General features: G+C 37.8%; 1 protein-coding gene across 9 annotated transcripts in view; it reads left to right on the top strand.

The window, feature by feature from the left end:
• Positions 1-14,894, top strand: part of LOC134211559 (BMP-binding endothelial regulator protein) — a 252,358-nt gene extending 237,464 nt beyond the window's left edge. For all 9 annotated transcript variants that reach the window (XM_062688541.1, XM_062688539.1, XM_062688538.1 and 6 more), the window contains 2 exons: positions 10,229-10,668; positions 10,931-14,894. In XM_062688541.1, the coding sequence (XP_062544525.1) occupies positions 10,229-10,668; positions 10,931-12,103 (1,613 nt within the window). In that variant the 3' untranslated portion in view covers positions 12,104-14,894. The remainder of the gene's footprint in view (positions 1-10,228; positions 10,669-10,930) is intronic.
• The last annotated feature ends 8,921 nt before the right edge of the window (positions 14,895-23,815 follow it).

Here is a 23,815-nt window from a genome sequence, read left to right as displayed (position 1 = left end):
TTTGACAGGCGCGTGCAAACATTAGACATTTTTTTGCATTTTATAATGTCTAATTATGGGCTTAATGCTTTAATAGGCACACATTTAAAAAAAAAGAACCTGTGTGATCATCTCGAAAGCGACTGGATTTTTGAATAATTTTGGTGTAGTTTAAGAAAACATTCTCGACTACTTTTGTTTGTGTATTATCAGGTGTTTAATTGAAACTTACATAACGGGATTTGCGCAGCCCAAATGATGGGAAGAGCCAACTTGAAAGATGTCTATCTTTTGCAATTGCTTTTATCTGTCAAAGCCTCATCAATTGCTGTTATACGCCATTATAAGCTTCAGTTGCGACGTCTTGCAGGGTTTCAATCTGTTGCTTGTTTGCAGAATAGGAGTCCATCGTAACGTACGATGTGTCCTACCCAGTGAATTTCTGCAAACTAGGGCTAGACATAACCGTCATACCTGAACGCCAGCTGAAGGTGACCATCGAGATGAAAAACAGTATTGTTGATTTAATACATCCTTACCTCATCTCAGTTACGATCCATAAAGTTCAAACATATTTTTAGCTGTGCCTCACGTTATCTGTTCATGGTGACCTAAAACGCGATCCCTACAGTTTACCCCTATTAAGTGTTTGTATGTCGTGTTACATACAAGGTACTCTAATGCATAAATAATTAATAATAAATTCGCAGTCATTAGAAGTGGAAGTACACCGGTAAGGTTAGAAAACAAAAAGAAAGAAAGTTAAGCAAAATTGCTATACAGCAACAAATCTGCTCCCGTATTACGTTAATCAATCCACCGTAGACAAATTACTTCCTTGTACAATGACAGTTCACATCCATCCAATAGCGACAGGGCAACAACTAGCTGACGACGTGAATCAACAAAAACGGTTTAGGTTTCTTGTCAACCTTCGACGACGATTGATCCGCTCATACGCAAACTTCCAGCCGTGGGCCTGAAGACCACTCGTAAACGCAGTCGGCTCATAGGCTTGGTCTGTCTAATTTCAGCTGTGGGCGGCTAATATGATTTACATCTTTATTTGCTTCAATTCATTAGCATTATATTGCCGTTTAGAGTGAGCAATGAATATATGAAAAATAGCAAAAAAAAAAGCGTTCCCAAAGCGTAGGGTTACCGATACTCTCATCTACATTGCCGCCCCATCAAGAGTCCGTACTCTACTTGATACTAAGCCAAGTGAGGCTCGTGAACAAACAGTCTCGAGTCATACAATATGAATAACTACATTTAGCCGGTAACCTTCGCATCGATTTTGACATTGTCCAGACCCACTTCCTACTGGAATTGAATTGAGCCAAAGCAATTTAAATTAATTCAATCAAGCTATGCAGCTCGATTGGTTGTTTCAGATCAAAAGTAATAATGGAGTTGTCTGTCAGGCAGGATGTATGCTACAAATTATATTTCTAGTTCCCTTTGATCGAACTGTTCCATTTGTTGCGTATTGCGTACATCAATGCGAATGCGTGAGTCAATTGTACTTAAGAATTATGATATAAGGTCTGGACTTAGTTCTGATTCGAGCATTGGCTTCTTATATATAGGTACTAATTTGCATGATTACTTATTTGCTCGAAAAAATGCTGTACACAGAATTTAAGTCAACAAAAGAAAGAAAAAAAGATAGGCACGTTTTGTTAATAAATTAATCTACATCGGCGTGCAACGATTGTTTTATTATTTGCGCTGAGAAAAAATGTGTTGAATGCCTCACATTCATATGTTCGTGTTCATACTTTACTTTTCTTTTCTTTTTTTATTTGTTTTTTGATAGATAAAAAATCCTAGCTAACTAACATAACCTAATCTACAAGATTCGGAACTCTCACTCATATGAATAAAAACCCAGGATTGATCCAAATACAGTACAGTGCAAATATTTTCACATAATAGGTGATAATTTTTACAAGCATATTTACAAATTTCTTTTGGGATTAGGGATATTCTGGGATTCGAACCAAAAACAATTTCAAAATGTTCAGAGCACCCACCATAACCACACCACCAGACGAACTAATTGAAGGCTAAAAGAAAAACTTACAAACTAAGCGGGATATGCTTTTTGTGAAACATGGGAAGAAGGATAACACATTTTTGCACCATCGCAGGTGTCGGTGTCGGAGAGAAATCTGTTGGAACGTGAATGAGTGAGAAATTCGAACCATGCTAATCTAAAATCATATGAAAAAAAACCTACATTAATCCACCTAGCGTTGGTGGTTGCCTTCTCGTGCATTATAAAAATGATAAAAACGTATAAGAGAGGTAAAATTCGCACTTTAGGCGGATAAATTTTACTTTTTCCTTCAATTTATCTCTATTTACTGTCATTTGAATGCATTGCAGCAATTTCCGGATTTTTTTTTCGATTTTGATTTTTTTTTTCATTGGGGACCTTTGAATTGTTTTTTTAATAACTTTGGAATATAATGGCCGATCGAGCTAACAATCGCGTTTTATCTAATACTCTGAATTTCGACAGCGTACCCTAAATCGTGTCAACGCCTCATTAAAGGTCATTTAACATTTATACCTAAGGCATACGATGAATCTCGCACTCGAAACTAAGGATATGCACTATCGTCTATGGTACAAATTTAAAAGGCTTTTAGCCTTATGTTACGATTTCCTGTAGTAAAGAAATAAATTAAAAAGGATATGCAGTATTTCGAAAACTTTCGTTTCAGACGATTCGAAACGAAATTCCGCGAAATTGGAGCTGGACGAAATTTGGTTTCCTGATTTCGTTTCGTTACGTTAAATTCTAAAAATTTCGCCAGCAAAAACAACGTTTTAACGATATTAAATGGAATTCCGCGGAATTTTGTTCTTAATTTCAATAGATATTAAGCTTTACATAATTAAAATGAATAAAATCATGAAGACCATATTCAATATTATAAATTTTAATAGGTGCACAACTAAAGTATTAGCCATCGCTGCTTTTTTCCCGTCTTTTCTGGTAGAGCAATGATTACAATGACGGTATTCATCTTTGATCTGCTGATGATCCATATCATGTGTCATCGAACGGAACAAGTTATATTCGGAAGGTGCACTATCTGTGGAACATGGCGGATGGGGTAGAACCTCCCGTTCAACCATTTCTATATATGTAGGGCTACGTGATACTGAGGGTTGTCATACTGTAGAATCACTTTCTTTTGACTGGCATTCCTCATAATCCTCATGATTTTTGAGTCATTTTTGAGTAATGAATCCATTTTTCCATCATCCATTACGATATGGTGTAGAAAACCTTTCACACTGAAGGCATTGTTCACTGACAAAAAAACGACGTTTAATGTCTTTTGGCTTCATATTATGATCCCAATGCTACAGCAAACTCATATTGTGTTTAGCATGAGTCTTTTGGCCTTTGAGGTTTTTGGCCTTTCGTCACGTGAACGATCGTAAATGGCAAAATCGCTACTGAAAGCTTCCAAAGCATGTTGTTTCACTTAGGACAGCACCTTCGTATATATGTAATATGCGCCACCTAAAAATGATAATTTAAATATTCCAATATTTTTCACTGAAATAGTCACACTCTTTTGCAAAAGATTAGTGTCAGTCTTATACGTTGAGGTAGTCAATATTTTGGTCTAATTAAAAAAGGAGAGAATATGTTTTGTATATGAAGAAAAAGCATTGTTGACGTTAACACCGAAATTGCATCGGAAAGAGCCAAAAACATTTTATTTCTAAAAATTTAAACACCGAGTTTTTAACTAATTTTTTTTTTGTGTAGCAGCTTGCGAATGTTTTTTGCCTTCAGCCGCTCATGATTTTGAAACACAATTTGGGTTAATAATCAAGAAAACGTGGTGGCGCATTTTACCCAAACGGCGCATTTCATACGTATCTCCCCTACACTTTCCTTACTGTAAAACGTGAAAACAAAATCACTAAATTGTTAATGCGGGTCGCTTCCCATATGTTTGTGCTTGGTTCATCATGTTTTGGATCAGTTATAATCCACTAACACTTACTAACTACTAGCCATTTATTGACAAATAGCGGGAACAAATTCTTCTATTATTATTCGGCAACTCAAGCGCACGAAAATAATTTTTTTAATGTCATGGCTGTGGAATTCCTTGAGGAACTTCCGGAGGAATTCCTTGATTAACTTCCGGAGGAATTCCTTGAGCAACTTCCGGAGGAATTCCTCTAGGAACTTCCGGAGGAAATGTTTGGGGAATTTCCGGAGGAATTTCTTGTGGAACTTCCGGAGGAATTTCTTGAGGAACTTCCGAAGGAATTCCTTGAGGAACTTCCGAATGAATTTCTTGAGGAACTTCTGGAGGAATTCCTTAAAGAATTCCCGGAGGAACTTCCGGAGGATTTCTTTGAGTAACTCCCGGAGGATTCCTTTGAGGAACTTCCGGAGGATTTCCTTGAGGAACTTCCGGAAGAATTCTTTGGGGAAAGAGCTTTCGGGATAATATTTTAAAGAACTTCCAGGAATTCCTGGAGGAACTTTTGGGGGATTTTTTTTAAAGAACTTTCGGAGGAACTTCCGAAGGATTTCCTGGAAGACTTTCCGGAAGAATTCCCTGAAGATTTTCTTGAGGGAACTGAATGGACCTTCGGAGGATTTTTTAACAAACTTCCGGAGCAATTCCTGAAGGAGCATCCGGAGGGGTTCCTGAAGGAACATGCGGAAGGAATTCCTGAAGGAACATCTGGAGCAAACTATTGAGGAATTCCTTGAGTAACTTCCGGAGGAATTCTTTGAGGAACTTCCGGAGTAATTCCTTGAGGAACTTCCGGAGGAATTCCTTGAGGAACTTCCTGAGGAATTCCTTGAGGAACCTCCGGAGGAATTCCTTGAGAAACTTCCGTAGGATTTCTTTGAGGAACTTCCGGAGGATTTCCTTGAGGAACTTCCGGAGCAATTCCCTGAAGAACTTCTGGAGGAATCCCATGAAAAACTTCCCGAGGAATCCCATGAAAAACTTCCGGAAGAATTCCTTGAGTAACTTACGGAGGAATTTCTTGGGGAACATCCGGAGGAATGCCTTGAGGAATTTCTGGAGAAACTCCTGAAGGATATTCTGAAAGAGCTTTCGAGGGAATATTTTAAAGAACTTCCGGGGGAATTCCTGAATGCACCTTCGGAGGATTTTTTAAGGAACTTCCGGAACAATTCCTGAAGCAACATCCTGAGGAATTCCTGAAGGAACATACGGAGAAATTCCTGAAGGAACATCCGGAGCAATTTCTGGAGGAATTCCTTGAGAAACTACTGGAGGAATTCCTTGAAGAATTTTTGGAGGAATTCTTTAAAAACTTCCGGAGGAAATCCTGAAAGAACTTTCGAAGGCATTACTGAAGGAACTTCCGGAGGAATTCCTGAAGAAACTTCCGGAGGAATTCCTGAAGGAACTTCCGAAGGAATTTCTGAAGGAACTTTCGGAGGAATTCCCAAAGGAACTTCCGTGAGAAATCGAAGGCATTACTGAAAGAGCTTCTGGAGGAGTTCCTGAAGGAACTACCGGAGGAATTCCTGAAGGATTTTCCGAAGGAATTTCTGAAGGAACTTCCGGAGGAATTCCTAAAGGAACTTCCGTGGGAAATTCCTGAAGAAAAAAGAAAAACTTCCGGAGGAATTCCTGGAGGAACTTCTTGCATTAATTAGTGATGAACTTAAAATTATGTTAAAAAATCACAGATTTGCTTCCAGGAGGAACTCTAGTAAAATTTCCTGAAGGAACTTCAGGAGAAATTCCAGTACTAACTCAAGTACGAATCGCTTGAGGAACTCAAGGACGAATTCCTGAAGAAATTTTAGGAGGAATTTCTTAAGGAATTCTCGGGAGAATTCTTTGAAGAAAGTCCGAAAGAATTCCTGGAGGAGTTCTTGGAGGAATTGCTTGAGGAATTCCCGGAAGAATTTCGGAAGGAATTTCTGGATGTATTTCCGGAGTAATTTCTGAAGAAATTTCCGAAGGAATTTCTACATAAATTTCCGGAGGAATTTTCTGAGGAATTTCTGGAGGAGTTTTTGTAGGAATTTCCGGGGAAATTCCTGGATGAATGTCCACATAAATTTCTAAAGAAATTTCGGGAGTAAATACTATACAAATTTTAGGAGGAATTCATGGAAATTCCTGGATGAATGTTCACATGAATTCCTAAAGAAATTCCTGGAGTAAATCCTACCTAACAAACATTCACTAGTTGAACTAACATCAGTGTGATGATTTAATTCAGCGCTATGTTGAATAATGTCTGTACTATTTCTTATCACAACTTCTGTTCAAGCTTTGTTCACACAATTTTGGCGAAGTTATACAACTACAACATCTCATTTTGGAAAACAACTTTATTAACTAATTCGTTAAACCTTTAATAAGCATTTTACTAAGCCTCAATTCAGCTACATATGAATTCTTCGAAAATAATAACGCATAGAAGGCAACATCAGTAAGATCTCCAATGAACGTATTTTGAAGCATTTGCTATTTTCATATATGTAATCATTTTAAAATTTTCCTAAATCGGGTCTCGAACTGCTGTCATTTGATCATGCGCCGGTAACGTTGTCATCCGCGCCATCCTTGATTTGTTATATATGGCTCACTCAGTGCATAACATAAATAATCTTATTGCTGAATATGAATCATAATTGGACTCTTATTCAATAAGTCGATCAGCCAGTCATAACCATCGCACACTAGGAAAAATACGTAAAAATAATGTCGATAAACGGTAAAATAAAATCCGTCCCTAATGCTATTTACGGATTTATGAAAATAAAATCAATGTATATTCGGCCTTCCTCAGAATCTCTTGATAATCGGTTGCGATATGATTGTCAAATGCTAAGATTATTCCAATTTCGCAGCAATAAAGATCAAAATCCATGCGATAATATTGGGATTCCACACATCAAAGATTCAATAATTTTCCGATGTTATTCAACGGCGTTATGTCCGGCTTTTAGTAAATTTAGTTTCGCATGAATGCATGATTTTTTTTATTGCTCCAGCAGTTTCGTTCGTTATAATCTCCGACAGTTTAATAAATCACGAAAATGAAAAGCATGTCTTGAAAATAAATTATTATTTTTCTATAAATTGAAAGATCTAGAATCCAGATTTTCTCTCAAACTGAAAAAGCGTGTTTTTTCCCACTGTGCGATAAATCAGATAAATGTGAAATCCAATGGTTAAGAAGGACAAAGGTAAAGAAGGATGTCTAATGCCTGCTTATTAACTTACTATTCAAACTCAATTCGACCACCCTTTCAGAGCATCACATCATAGTCGCACAGAGAACTTTAAAAATCATTAGTTCAGTATATTGTTAAACTTCCCCAATGTGCTGAAATGTGATTAAACGAAAACGTAAGTTCGACTTCAAATAAAGGTAGTAAACAAATAAATATGCCATGTCGAATATTAGTTAGATTAAATACTGAAATGAAATCTGTCTAGCAAATTATTCAGCATCCATTTTATTCAGCTACAAAGATCACAAATAAACAATAATTCAACCTAGATGCTTGTTTGTAGCTTGTCGTTGTTTGTTGGGTATACAAATTTTAGGAGGAACTCATGGAAGAAAAATTCCTCCAGGAATTCTTCTAAAAAATCCTCCAGGGATACCTCCGGAAATTCCTCAAGAAATGTCTGCAGAACTTCCATTGAAAGCTCCTCCAGGAATTCGTCCAAGAGTTTCTCCAGCAATTCCTCTGGAAGTCACAACTCATACTAGAAATTCCATCGGAAGTTTCTTCAGGAATTTCATCGTACAATCCTCCAGGAATTATATCGGTAGATCCTCCAGGAGTTCCATTAGAAGTGCCTCCAGGAATTCGTCCGGGAAATTTCCTAAAGGAATTCTTCCGGTAGTTTTCTAATTAATTCCTCCGGAAGTTTCACCACCGAAATTCCTCCGGTAGCTCTTCCAAGAATTCCTTTTGAAGATCTTTTAGGAATTCTTTCGGAAGTTTCTCCCGAAATTCCTCGAGGGATTTCTCCTGAAGTTCCACCAGGATTTTTTTCCGGAAGTTCCTTCAGGAACTTATTTGGAAAATTCTTCAGGATTTTTTTCGGAAGGTCCTACATAATATCCCCGGAAGTTCATCCAGGAATTTCGTCGGAAGTTCTTCCGGGAATTCCTCCAGAAGTTACTCTAGGAATTCCTGAGAAAATCGCTAAAGTATTACTTTAGAAATTCGCTCGGGAATTTCTAAAAAAAATAATGTTTAATCATTTATGCTGCTTTACAAATTCATTGCAGCATTCAAAATTTCAATTCATTTATGCAGCATTCAAAAGTTCATAAAAAAATCATTCAAAAAATTCAAACGCATCATTCAAATTCACTCAAAATGACTCTGAAAACGCCCTTATTGTTGAGGTCATAATGTGTATCTGTAAAGTTGCAATTAGGTAGTGAAATTTTATGATAAATTTCGTCGCCAGGAACATCCATTTGAACCATTTCAACCGACATGGAAAAGTTGAAACAGAATCGTAATGAATCGTTTCGTGTCAAAATCGAATGGTTAGAATTGGTTCGAACGAAAACGAGAATGCGAACTGTTGATACGTTCTAACGTATCCGATACGAACGTAAACAAGAATGAGGGTGATTGGCTAGCTCTGGTCATATGGAGACGCATGGTGCATTGCTTCCTCAACTCCTTGTGATGGGAGATTGGTTTTTGCTTTGCATAGTAGGAAATTGTTTTTAATGAAACAATCCTTAAATTCGCTTACAACTCTACAATTCAGGTTTAAATTTAAAGTTCATTACTTGTATTTTGTTGTGCGTATGAGATTGATTTTTTACTTTTTATGCTGACAATCCCTTAAAAAATGTTTTTTCAGCATATCTTTTTCATTTTCATTTCTACGTTTTTTGCATGTTCTAAAAAGTTTTTGATAAAATTTAAATACGCCGTTTGGTGGCTATTGCGACTTGAAAACTTGGAAAATAAAAAGAGGTATAACAGTTTTATTGGATTTTTTTTAGTCATATTTGATTGAACTGCAACTTGAGTTGCAAATTGTGGCAATGGCAAAGATTAGATAAGGCTGATGGGTCCACAGCTTCGATGAGAGTTTTTGTCCTTCCCGAGCAGGAGAAAGGTTTTCAACCGTTCAATTTCTAGTCATTTCAACAGTCTGGAGGCGCTGCATCAAACATATTAATATGATAAGATCATTAATTCATTGATTAATTACAACAAAAATCTAAAAACTAACATCAGTCGAGTCAAGAGGGAGACACTGAAGACGGCCTTATTGTTGATGTCAAAATACATATCAGATCACAAAGAGGTACTAACTTGTCTAACGAAAAATGAACAAAAATTTGCAAATTTAATGATAAATCAATAATTGTATGCATTTTCGTACTAGATGGACTTCAGCCATCTTAGCCTATTATAATACTCAATTTTAAGAAAACATACTTTCTTGCATTAAAACAATATGCCACACAACAATAATCCAATTAAATCCAACCTTGGCCACCACAGATGCCGACCGGCGGGTCGGTGCCAACAATTTCGTAAAGTTGTCTAATATCGATCGAACATTTCAAGATGATTGATTGGATGCTGTCCTACGACTAGAGGTCAGTCCTGTTATCCTTCAAACCACCCACGAATCACTGTTCCGATTTAAAACAAATCAGTTGCCGCATTGTTCTACCATCATACATAGCTGGATATATGAAGCCTTGTTTAAAACTGGAATAGTGTGTTTTGCGGCAATAAATGGCACACAAAGCGCATCTACAATGTCCGTGTGTACGAATCTATCGTTTTTGGCACGAAACCAATTTGAAACACCCACAATAAGAACTGTCTTCGTGATTAATCTTGCCTTGTTGGTTTCGTTCGATTCCGATTCCTGAAATTAGATATGTGCTCGAATTTAGCTTAGTCTTTGTCATATGAGTTGTTGGTTCATCCCTTTTCGCAATATGTTTGTTATTTTGTGTTTGTTTTTGTTCGTTTCCAGTGCTATCTAAAAATATCATATCAAATGAAGCTTGATATGAGATGTCATGTCTCCATGATTCCTGATTTTGTTTGCCTTGTATTTATGTCATTGCATTGTAGCAATTGGCAATCAGTATCGGGTTTCAATATTATTCATCTCACGCAACGTGTTGTGCTTTCACAGCAAATAATGTTGTACTGAATCCTTGTCTCGGTTTTCTCATACAATTTCAGGATGCCAACTGAACGGGCAGAAGGTAACGAACGAGGCAACTCTGAGTGAGGACCCGTGCGTCAAGTGCACCTGTGATGGGCGCAAACTGACCTGCACGAAAAACTCTTGCCCGGTGCTGCAATGTCCGGCCACTAAGCAGACTCGAAACCCAGGGGAGTGCTGCGCCCGCTGCATGGAGCGTCGCGAGGAGTTCAAACTAGGCCTGCAGAAACATTGTGTGATTGGCAAGGCGGTTCACTTCCACGGAGCCTCGTACAAAGCCGATCAGTGTGCGTTGTGCGATTGCCGCAACGGAACGACGTTTTGCAAGAAAAACACCTGCCCAGTGCTGGAGTGCGCCGTCGAGGATCAGGTTCAAGGACTGAATGATTGCTGCCCGTCGTGCCCAATACCGGCGGAGTTCAAGTCTACGTGTACGCACCAGGGCCAGGTGTATGAGGTAGGTTGATGGGATAGTTTTCCGAATTGTTTGTGATGTCAAAGAAAAAAATCACCTAGCCATGATGGCGCCTTTTTCGTTTATCTTTAAGTTTGGTGAAAAAAAGACATGAGTGAGGCCAGAATAGATTGCATAATTTTTATCATATTTGTCATTCATTTTAATGCTTTGCAGCAATTTATAATATATTTCGAATTATAAAACATTTGTAATGTGAAATTCAGTCCCCTCCTCAAGAAAAGAACCTTTTCTTCCATTTCAGAATGGCCAAACTTGGAGTCTGAACGCTTGCACATCCTGCGAGTGCCGATCAGGTGAGGTTAGGTGCGCGAGAAGTCAATGCCCCCCAACGAAGTGCAAACCCAACGAAACCGTCATCAAACTCAAAAACGAATGCTGCTCGAAGTGCGTTGAAAGTCCGGGGGTGTGCACAGTGTTTGGCGATCCTCACTACAAAACGTTCGATGGCTATTTCTACAGCTTCCAGGGGTCGTGTAAGTATCAGTTGACGGCCGACTGTAAGGATCACACCTTTTCGATACGAGTGACCAACGATGCGCGGTTAACCAAGTCATCATCCTGGACCAAAACGGTGACGCTGAAGCTCGGGAATCTGAAAGTGAATCTAGGGCAGAAAATGAGGGTTAAAATCAATGGCAGTAGGGTGGATCCCCCTTATAAGTTAGATGGGGTATTAGAAGTTGTCAAAAGTGATGACGGTACGGAGGTGATCGTGAGCACCGTTCTTGGGATTAAATTGACTTGGGACGGAAATAATTTTATTCAGGTAGAGGTTCCTGTTATGTACAAAAACAAACTATGCGGTCTATGTGGGAACTACAACAACGTTTTCCGAGATGATCTTTTCTCCAGGGCTGGGGTTAACATGACCGATAATGTGTGGAAATTTGCTCAGTCTTGGGCGGTTGGTGGCGAGAAAGCATGCACTCGACCAAGAAAGAAGGAGCTTGCAGCGAAAAATTCCCAATGCAGGCCAAAGAAATTTTTCACGTTCTGTAAGATACTGAAAACGGACGTCTTTGGCGAATGTAACTCTCAACTGAATCCGGAAAACTACTTCGAATCCTGCAAGATTGACATGTGTGAGTGTCCTCATAAGCAGTGCTACTGTGACAGTTTAGCGGCGTATGCCCACGAATGTGAACGACAGGGAATTCGGTTACCAAACTGGAGGCGCGATACGAACTGCTACCCCAATGCTACCAACTTTTTCGCATCTCATCACCATCATCTGTTGATGCAGCAACCCGTTGGGCCGTCGAGGAAACGACACCATCAACCGATTCAAAGGCAACAGAAAAATGCAGTAGGGAATGCTCCGCCCAGCCATCGGAAAAAGCATCGACTGCAGCCACCACCTAGGCCTGTGTTAGAAACCAGCTCGCGACGAGCGCCACCGCCATTATATTCCTAGATCCACTTAAGAACGACAACGGGACGAAGCTAGGATGTAACTTGAATATGCATGTTCTTGAAACAGGAAAGTCGATGTTTTTTTAAATGTTAGTCGATGAAGTTTAAGGAATCTGTTTATGATTCGAAAAAGAGCCATTTGAATCGAAAATGATATCGACTTCCGAATTTTCTAGAGCAACTAAAAATAGGGTTGCATTTCGGATCAGACATCGTACCATGAACGAGAGTAAAATTAGTAAGATTAGAGTGATATCGAGTGAATGTGATTAATGAGAGATATGTGTGTATAGGTGAATGTTTTAATTTAGAACTCAAACGTAGGATTTTTTATTTAATTATCCTCCCTGATTGTAACTTATTGCTTTCTATTGTAACTTAGCCTAGAGAACCGTTGTGAAATATTTAACGATATTTTCTGACACCAGAATGCCAAAATCAGCGACAGAATGCAGCAGGGTACGGAAACAGTCGCTACGAACGAAACTCATTAGCGCGTTAGCGTATTGCTCTACTAGAGATTGTAAATATGTTTTAGCTTGTTAGGGAAACGTATCTCATCCTGTTTGAAAGGATTAGTTTTGTTTTACTTTTTTGTACATTTGTTTTTTAATTGCTAGTGCGGTAAATATGACCTACTTTTGTGTACAGATAGTTTTAGTTAGGGTTTCATCGAATTTCATCAGTATTTATTTTACTTTTCACCGAACAACAGGTAGGTTAAATTAAATTACGTTTTAATTACAGAAAGAAGGTATGAAGCGTAAAGGAAGCACTATCGAACAGTAAAATTTTTTCCACTTTTTTAATTAAGTGCTCTTGCACCTGTTCAAATGGGTAAACCAATTTTAATTATTTGCAAATGCCATTTGTTTACATTTTAGATATCTCAGAAACTTTCTTGAGAAACCATCTAACTAATTATTTTTCACCTAGTTATCGCAGTGCCGATGTCGTCGTGATTGTATATCAGATAAATAAATAAATCTTACAATTCTGTATAAAACCACCTGATCGATCCACCTTGCTCGCTGTGCACCTCGCCTTTTTGTTCCATTTTGAATCATTTTTCTGGATTACTGTCCAACATTCTGGCTACGTGCCCGGCCCACCGTAGTCTTCCGATTTTCGCGGTGTGAACGATGGATGCTTCTCCCAACAGCTGATGCAACTCCGCCATCTGCACCCCACCATAGATGGTACGCAGCACTTACCTTTCGAAAACTCGAAATGCGCGTTGGTCCTCCACGAGCATCGTCCAGGTCTCGTGTCCCTAGAGGACTACCGGTCTAATAAGCGTTTTGTAGCCCACGTCCTGGTGTTAGGTAGGACGCTAATCAGACCTGACGCGACGGCCCAATAAGCCGCCTTTAAAACATCCATTACGACAACATAGAAGATAATTATTGTACTAAAGTCTCCCAAATTTGTATGTGGCAAAATTATATACAAATTTTGCAAGGTTTTATGGACGAACTGTTTTAGAATTTGCTATCTGCTGGTTGGGTGTAGTACCTTCAGATTGGCGGAGGGTGTCATGTAAAAGACAAATTTTTACAAAGATTTATATTAAAATCATATAAATCTAAACATTAATACTCAAACCTTTATGTGTCTAAAATTTTAGAACGCTACCCATGATGATAGCATTCTGACATCTGTAAAAAGAATTGATATCCTCCGAGCGTCTTCCCAAGCAACCAGAAGTTCGGATAAGAAGGGCTATTTTGGCTTAATCAGCTCTCATTTTAAGTAATTTTTTGTATGTAACGGAACTTTAAGTGAACTTTAAAGTTCCGTTAAGGATGCTTGGAACTTGATGTGAACCATTGTGAACCAATTAGTTCGGTTAAGAGTAAATTTAAGTAAAATCTGAACTTCTGGTTGCTTGGGTTGGTATATTGCTCCGGCACAAAAAACTCTCCCAATGATTCTGTTCTCTATCTGACTTGTCTCATTGCTAGATGAGCAAGAATTCTTTTAATCGATTTGCGTTGAGCTTCGGTTGACAAAAGTTTTTTTACCTGACCCGAAAACTCTGCTGTTGCATTGCGAATGAGTTTAGCATGTCCTCGTGAGTCTTCTGCTGCCCCGTCGCGTGAGATTGTTTTTCATTTTAATCTCATGAACTCATTGGGTTATTACCATGGTTGTGATCACAAACCGAAATGATATTATGTTTACCATTTCTCAATTGTGTAACCATTTGATAACCACGTTATTGTTCCGATGTACATACTGTCGTGAATCGTATTTTTGTCCCATATGAATAGGAAACCCAGCAAAAATTGGAAAGATATGCGATTCGCGGTAGTATACATACTCTAAATATTCCCATTAATAAGTATTTCATCCTAATGAACAAAGGGCAGTAGAACAAACACATCTTCTTCTTCTTCATATTGGCATTATATCCCCCACTGAGTCATTGCCGCCTGAAAACTTAGTGTTCATTCAGCACTTCCACAGTTATTAACTGCCAGGTTACCCTTTTTTGCTTTGGTATGTACAATGAGGCTAACACGATGATACTTTTAAGCCAAGGTAAGTTGGGAAAATTTCCAACTTGAAAATTTCTTAGGGTGGACTGAGAATTGAACCCAACCACCTTCAGCATGGTCTTGCTGTTTATCTGGCAAATACATATAAAGTTAAATTCATGTCCAAAAAGCCTGGAAGATATGTATGATAACAACGATAACATGTGGTTTTCGATTGAACAATGCTTTGCAAAACCTCAATTGAAAACACGTGCATTTTTCGCAAATAATTATACTCACAGATCTCCTGATGTAGACAAGTAAATATTTTCTGTTGGAGGTTTACAAAATTTCTTGTTTTGACGGAACGCACTCGTCGTCAACACTGTTTAGATACGTCCTGCAGGAGCGGTTGTCTGCGAGGTGCATTCGTCTTTAGAGAAAGGATTATCGAGATGGAAGCTGGAAGTCAAGGCATGCTGAGATGCATGTGAGTGGTATGAATGCATAAGCATTCATCTGGCAACTAACAAAGGGGTGAACATCTAAAATTTTCACGCTCAACGTTATCTACCAATATACACCACACATTCCCCTTCTGCTCGTAATAAAAGAAATTGAAAAAAAATCTGTAACCCTGTAGTTCTCTACATGAAAATTCAATAGTTTACAGATAGAATTTTCTTACTCACAAAATAAATTTAACGGACAAAATTTTCATTTCTAGGGTTTATTTAAAAAATGTTCACCAATACTTTCAGCTTACATCATATCTGTTTGATTTTCCTAAATTGACAGTCGAATTCAGCATATGCCTTACGGAATTGTTATAATCGTTTTAACATGAACATTTTTCTTTGTTCGGCATGAGCCTGCGTCTCTTGCATTGAACTTGTGTGGTAAACCTGTGCCTTATGTTTGGTGTAGGGGAAGGGGGGGCAATATGCCCTAGCTAAGCAAACACTGCTCTATTGTCTTATTTGTAACGCTATTCATAGGTATTTTTACATTATGCATCAGTTAAACAAGATAGCTAGTTGATGCCATTCAAAAATTGTCTAAAATCTCAATCATATTGATAATATTCACATTTCAAAAAAGTGGTTATATTCTGTTGCCGGAAAACTCATGAGGCAAAACGCCTTTTAGCTGGCAGCTTCTAGGGAACAAAGTACCACGCGTCGGCGAATCAGTATTCTACTATGGATAGTCCGTGGAGACGCAAGTACTTTGTAGGTTATTGCCACTAGGGCGTTTTGCCTCGCCAAAATGTTAGATGTTTCTTCAAAATGTGGAAATTTTTGGTTTTTCCGACCTTCCCATGCACTATTTTGAAACTTTCTTCGCCTATCCTACATAATTTTAGATCTAGTTTTGTTACGGACATCTTAATGACGGTAAATATGAGGGAAACCACAAAAGGCGTTTTGCATCGGGGGGGCGTTTTGGGGCCTCTTCTCCTATGTCTTTACGTCATCATGAAAATATTAATCAATTTAACTTGAAGTCCACCAAGACCATATCTTCTATATAATAAAAATGAAATGGTTTGTGTTCGTATCCGCATAACTCGAAAACGGCTGGAGGGATTTTCTTCATTCCTTCAGCAGATGCATTGGCGTAACTAGCCCCGATGCCCAGGGGGGGCTATAGCCCCTTCATCTATTGACTCTATTTTGAGCTTCTTTTCAAAAATGCTCAAACAATTTAAAACCTCATTCTATCTTAGTGGTAATGTGATGAATATCAGAACGTCGGCTCAGGAGGCATGTTTTTTTCTGTTGTAGCCCACAGTGTCGAAGAGCATTTGTTTACCAGCCGATGATTACTACAACGACTCAAATTGATAGCTATTGCTATTGCGACTAAGTGTTGTAGCGCTCGGCTTGGTCCCGCACACTGTGACGGATCGCTGTCATATTCAAACGTTTCAGGGATCCCGATGAGATTCTGATTGGAGTTCTCCAGGAATTCCGACGCGAATATTCCAGGAATTCCGATGGAAATGTTCCAGGAGCTTCAACGGAAATGTTTCAGAGATTCCGTCTGAAATCCTCCAGGAATTCCAACGTGAATGTTCAGTGTTTTCGTAGCAAATGTTTCAGGGATGTAGAAGAACATCGTCGAGGGACAGTAAATTAATCCTCTAGGGATTCCGTAAAGAATTCTCCAGCGATTGCGAAGGGATGTTGAAGCAAATCGTCGAGGGATTTCGAAGCAAATCATCGAATGATTCCGAAGCAATTCATCGAGGGATTCTGAAGTAAATCGTCGAGGTAGTCCAAACTAAATCTTCGAAGAATTCCGAAGCAAACCGTCGATGTATTCTGAAGCGAATCGTCGAATGATTGCGAAGCTATTCCTCGAGGGATTTCAAAGCAAATCGTCAGAGGGATTCCGATCGGCGATGGTTTCCGAAGCAATTCATTAAGGGATTCCGAGGCAAAATGTCGAGAGACTTCGAATTAAATATTCTAGGGATTCTGTAGAAAATCGTCGACGTATTCTGAAACAAATCGTCAAGGAATTCCGAAGCAAATCTCCAAACGAAACAAATATTCGAACGACTCTGAAGGAATACCGAGGCAATTAACTAGAGATTCTGAAGAGAATCCTTTAGGAATTTTGAAGGGTATCCGCCACAGATTCCCAAGGGTATCAACGATACCGAAAGGAATCCAGTGTGAGTTCTTCTGTATTCCGGATGGAATAATTCGATGATTCTGAAAGGAATTCTTCAGAAGCTCCAATGAGAATTCTTCTCGGATTCTGATGGGAATTCCTCTCGGATTCTGATGAGAATACTTCTCGGATGCATATGGGAATTGTGGAGATTATCATGCTGCTAGGCAAGCGGAGGTCTGCTGAAAATCTTTTACTCTAGTCCGTGATGGTTGACCACATATCTTTGACTGCTAACACGATTGCTTTGATTGATATTTTGGTAGCTCTCCATTGTTGTTCATATCAAGCTTGCTTTGATGCTTTCAAATCAATTAGATATTGGCGAAAAAAGGTTGCATGAAGAAGAAAAAGTCGAAGGATGATATTTAAAAAAAATGCGCCGTAGAGCATACGGAAATTATTTTAAAACTCTCAAAAATTCTAGGAGCAATTTAATTAAAAACGATTAGCGGTACGGGGTTGGACTCTTCTTATACTATGTATAAAGTGCAATATCACAAAATAAAATTCAAAATCGAAATGATGTGTTTTTATACAATATAAAAAAAGTTCAACCCCGTACTGCAACCGTTTTCAAATATAATGCTCCTAGATTTTTTGAGGATTTTGCAAAAATATCCGTCTGCTTCCATGCATTTTTTTTCAAATATCATCTTTCGGCTTCTTCTTCTTCTTCTTCATGAAACCTTTATTCGCCAATTGCCTTTACATAAATAACACCAAGTGCAATTTTAGTGCCACACAGGAATCTTTCTCAGAAATGAGAAAAAAACTCATTTGTCTGCCACTCATTTCATTATGACAGGGTGAATATGCGAGATAACTCATTTGTCTTCAAACTTTTTCAATAATTCGCTATGCTACATGTTGAAAACTGATATCACTGCTAACTATTTGTCAAATCCTAGGGGGGGCTAATTTTTTTCTAGGGAGGGCTAAGCCCCCCCTAGCCCCCCTTTATTTACGCCAATGAGCAGATGTGTTCGTTATAGTTTCCGACGGGTTTATATGATATTTCCTCATGAGAAAAATATTAGTAAAGTTGAGTTATTCGTGAAAAACTAAAATTAAGATTTATATGGGAATTTCGCATGGGGAGTTCATAACGCGCATTTTTGCCTGCAGGTCAGATGTATTGTATCAGATTGTAGTGTTTTCAACATTACAAACTAAAAACGTATTTTATTTGTAGTTTTATTGGAGAATATTTGATTTCTAAAAGCGGAATCAGCTTACATTTTTTCCTGAATTATAAACAATTCAATGAAAAATGTCTCTTCAATTTACTTTCTTCATCTTCACCATCTGATACTTTCGTTTCATAATCGGATTCTACATCTTGCATCTGGTCTTCGAAACACTCTTTTCTTGCACCTCAAGCCAAAGCAATCTGTGATGCCCTTTCATAGTATATTCTACTTCTCAAGCCAAAACCGACGCAAGTGGTCTTCTAGATATATTTTTTTTTTGCATCATAAACTAATGCAATCCGGACACCTTCCAATGCACACTGGGCCACGGGGCGGAGCAAGCCCGACAAAATACCTTGAAGCTTAGGGGATGCGTAATTTTGAGTTGGTGTCTTCGAAAGAATGTCGTGTTTTGAAAAAATATGAAGCTCAGTGTCGAGCATTAGCTCAATTTTTCGCCGCATAGGTGGCGCTGCGATGCAAACTTTTTTGTTTTACGTTTTAGAGCTTTGGTGTCTTCGGCAAAGTTGTAGAACGTAAAAAAATAACTGTAGTCGCCGAGGACACCTAAGCTCTATATCTTCAAATTGCTGAGATATAGTTAAAAATGTAAAATTTCATTGATTTTTATATTTCTCGAACTATTTTACCCAAAATTGAAAAAAAAACTAATCGCGACAGAACTAACTGATTTACACAACTGATTATGGTTATGGTCCATGCTTGAGTTGTTTTTACTATAACTTGGTATACAAGTATCATAGAGTTAGGGAAGTTATTGAATTCGAAACATTAAACTATCATATTAAGATAAAGGAACCGATCAGAGTAGTCCATATTTTTATCGAGTAACACACAGTACAAATCATCGGATAAAGGTCGATTTTAATGAGTTAATGCAATCTAAACGCATAATATGATTGACATTTTTAGTCATATATATTTGTTTGCGATAAATTCAGTTAATAATCGATGCACGGTAACGTGTTCTGCAAATCTTTGCCACAACATATCGATTAGGAATCGTAGTAGGCAAAGCGTATGCTGTTGATCTTAGTATACATATTTACCGAGGGTTATGCAGGTGAGATTTCAAAATCAAAACATTTCATCTTCATTTCTTGTTAAACATTATAGCGAATGTGTTTCTTTGTTGCTTTTATCCGATAATTGATATGGCTCAAGGTAAGTTATTTTAATCAGTTTATTCATATCATACATTAAATAGTATATCAGTATCCAGTATCACCATACGAACAATTGTCGAGAAAACAGTTTCCTCAAACGGCCAGAGATTTCTTCCCAGAATCAGACTATTGAAGTGAGCAAATAAAAGCGTTTTCATAATTGTTTGTAGATTAGTCATTTTTATTATTTTTCCTTCATATGTCACGTTGTCCAATGAAAGTTGAAGTCTGGGAAAAATAATAGAAGGCAACTGAAGTGTATTGTGTTTGCAAACTCGTTTTCTTGGTTAGCCATGAATTGTTTGCTTTGACCCACTAATGTTACTTTTATACTAAACTTTAAAACTATTTAATATATTTGATACCAAAAAAACATGATATGTTTCAATATTCAGGTTAATATTTCTCTTTCAACTTGATGAAATATCGAAAACTCTTGCATAAAGCATGAGCACTATCGACTGTGACAGACTACTAGGTTTTAATATGTTATTTTTTACATTTTTCGTAAATAGTCCAAGAAAATCGAAAAAAAGATGAAACTTTACAATTTTACTATATCTTTGCAAATAGAAGGTATACAGCTTAGGTGTCTTCGGCAACTACAATTATTTTTCCACGTTCTACAACTTTACCGAAGACACCAAAGCTCTAAACCGTAAAACAAAAAAGTTTGTATTGCAGCGCCACCTATGCGGCGAAAATTTGAACTAATGCTCGACGCTGGCCTTCATATTTTTTCAAAACACGACACTCTTCCGAAGACACCAACTCAAAATTACGCATCCCCTAAGCTCCAAGGTATTTTGTCGGGCTAGCTCCGCTCCGTGGCCCAATGTGCAATGCTCGCATTTACTTCGCAAGTAGAAAGCGAAGCTTTTCTGTGCAGTTGGACATTTTTACAGGTCGTGATAGGTCTCCAACAATAAGAAATATTTGTTTTTGTCCGAACAAAACTATTTTTCAAAAAAAAAAAATAGAACCGTTACCTTTACTTATTGTATCAACGTGATTTGTATGACTGGGGACTGCTAAATCCAATTTATTGACCACTTCTGGACGATTCAGTGACATCTTTTAAATCATATTATGACTGTTACAAAATTTGATAATGGCAACTAATAACAAAATTCAATAAAAATAAGTTATAAACATCACAATAAGTTAAAATTGTGTTCAATTCTTGTTATTCTCTTCTAGTCGGGTAATAAGTCGTTAATTTTTCAACCGAGTTTCATTTTTTTCTAATCTACCAATCGATTAGAAATTCTCGTAAGAATCGATTTTTTTTAATCTATCGTTTATATGGAAGGCTCATCTGCCGTGCAGCGTTACGGAGCTGAAACCATGTTTTTAATACAATTTTTCATCATTCTTATACCATAATGTTAGTTTCGGGGAACCGACAGACTCGAATTCAGAATTAAAAATTCAATTGAATTTATGTAAGCTGAGCCTATCGTCAGGTCATAAGCAAGTCTAGCATAGGGGCCAGAGCTTAAAATATTCAACTTCATGTAGCTACTTCGGTACGATTATTCGAAACGTAAAATGACATACTACTCCATCGACTCATTCATTCGACTGTCACTGAGAGTGCTTACTATGTGTCAAAAAAACATAATGAGCCTCGCTCTCAGTTCTAAGTGATACATTACTTTACTCATTTAAAATGTGTTTAGATTTGAATTAATTTATCAATTTGTAGAATGCACTCAAATAGTCAATTACCAAGGTTCAACCAACAGTTCAACCGAATATTGACAGTCCAGAGCCAACTATGAATGTGTCTGGAAGTGAGCTAACACGTGATGAAAGGTGGACTTCACCAAATAACTGATGGAAATGCTAATAATATCTTCAAACTTAGACGTTCATGTTCCGGAGAAATTTCTGAAAGAGCTTCCGGGGGAATTTCAGGAGGAATGTCTTGAGAAATTTCAGGAGGAATTCCTAGATAAACTTGAGAAGGAATTCCTGTAGAAACTTCAGGATGAACTCCGGAGGATTTTTTTGGAAGAACACCTTAAGGATTTTTCCGATGAATTCCTGAAGGATATTCCTGAAGAATTACTGAAGGAATTTCCGGTAGAATTCCTTTAGAAATTTCTGAAGAAACTCTCGGAGGAATTCTTAGAGGAAGTTCTGGATTAATTCTTGAAAGAACTTCTTGAGATATTACTGCAGAAATTTTCGAAAACCTGAGTGAATATCAAAAAAAAAATCCAGTGTATGCTTCCAAATGTATTATTGGAGAGCAATTACTGAATAAACTTCCGATGAATTTCATGAAGGAACTTCCAGAGGAATCCCTGGAGGAGCATTTTCGCAGGAATTTCTGGACGAGGGAGGGAATTCCAAAGGAATTCCTGGAGGATTTTTCGAAGAAATCCTTGAAACTTCCGGAAAAATTCCTGGAGGAACTTCAGGAACATTTTTTGGGGAAATTCATAAAGGAATTCTTAGAGAAAATCCTGGAAGAATGTCCAAAGATATTTCTAGAAGAATTACCGGAGGAATCCAAGAAATAATTTAGAGAAAATATGTAACAAGTTTCCTCTGAATTTTCAAGTAAGTCTTTAATTAAAACTCCACCGGGTTTTTTTGTTGAATTTCTTTGAATTTCTTTTAAGAAGATTTTCCTGTAAAAAAGTATAGTAGAACCGGCACCGGGAATAGAAACCAGCCACCCTCAGCATGGTCTTGCTTTATAGCCGCGCGTCTTACCGCTAGGCTAACGACTGCTCCAAGGTAATAGAATGTATCGTTTAAATGTTAATCTATACCTAGTGTTATTGACCCCTCGAGACGCATTATAAATTGCAGCAATTATCTAAGTAACTTATACTGCCCCATTAATTCAACTATCAGCCTCGTATATAGTAACACCACCAAGCTGTCCTAGGACATGTCGATGTTAAACTTCCGAGAAAACGCATAGAAAATGATATTTACTTAAAACAGATAGAGGTATCATACCTAAATTTTAGACTTATGTTCAATAGTACTATTAGCCAACAACTCCAAACTAATTTTTTTCGATTCTTGAATTTCGGATATCTGATCCAACTACGTTAGTGAATCCCAAAACAAACTTCAAGATAATCTATTTTGCCTACTTAACAACTTTGTGGCATATGGTAGTTCTCCATATCTCTCAGATTTCGTAAGAATAAGCTTAACTTGTGGTCTGTTAATTGTACATAACTAAATTTATTTTAACCAAAATCTGTGCCTCCAGGACTCAGCACCCTGGGATTTTCTAGATCGACAAAAGTTTTTTCGTCAGTCTCTTAGACTTTATGAATTTCCAAACCACAACCAATTTCCCAGTGGTCTTTTCGACGCGCTTTGTGATTTTCCAAACCACAATTGCATTTTCCAGCGGTCGTCCCGACGTGCTTTGTGATTTATCAAACCGCAATCCATTTCCAGCGGTCTTACAGACGCGCTTTGTGATTTTCCAAACCACTTTCCAGCGGTCGTCCAGACGCGCTTTGTGTTTTCCAAACCACAATCCATTTTCCAGCGGTCGTCCCGACGCGCTTTGTGATTTTCCAAACCACTTTCCAGTGGTCTTCCAGACGCGCTTTGTGTTTTTCAAACCACAATCCATTTTAAAGCGGTCGTCCCGACTGGTTCCGACGCGCTTTTCTATTTTCAAAACAACAAGGAAGAGTCATGGTTTGCTGCTTACCGATTGACCCGCTGAGGCGATAATATATCTAGACCAACATTTGAAAAGGGCGTAACAACCAAAATTTAGTTAAGCCATATATGTAGACGAAGAATCAGAAGGAATAAATGTTGGCTGTGACGCTCTTTTCAAATGTTAGTCTAGATATAATCACACGCTGACGGAAACTTATTCAAATCCCACAACATCGTTTTCCGAACTGTGAATCAGCCTTAAGGCTGGTAAACTAGCCTTTAGATTTTGGAGGATTTGTTTTATTATATGTCCAGACGAAAAAAATTGTTTTTGGATTAACTCAGTATTGATTTTTTTTATTGATTTATCAACTTGATTTTTATCTTTATATATAAGTTCGTCACGGCTAGAATTGAATTTTTAGTTTGATATTGAACAAATCTAATCCTAGAAAACCATGTCAGATCCAAGATCTTTATATATGTGAGGTCGAATGACTTCGTTAGTATAACGAACCTG

Source organism: Armigeres subalbatus, chromosome 2 (genome assembly GCF_024139115.2).
Source record: "Armigeres subalbatus isolate Guangzhou_Male chromosome 2, GZ_Asu_2, whole genome shotgun sequence".
Classification (NCBI taxonomy): domain Eukaryota; kingdom Metazoa; phylum Arthropoda; class Insecta; order Diptera; family Culicidae; genus Armigeres; species Armigeres subalbatus.
The sequence above is the reverse complement of the archived record's forward strand: the minus strand, read 5'-3'. Positions and strand labels throughout refer to the sequence as shown.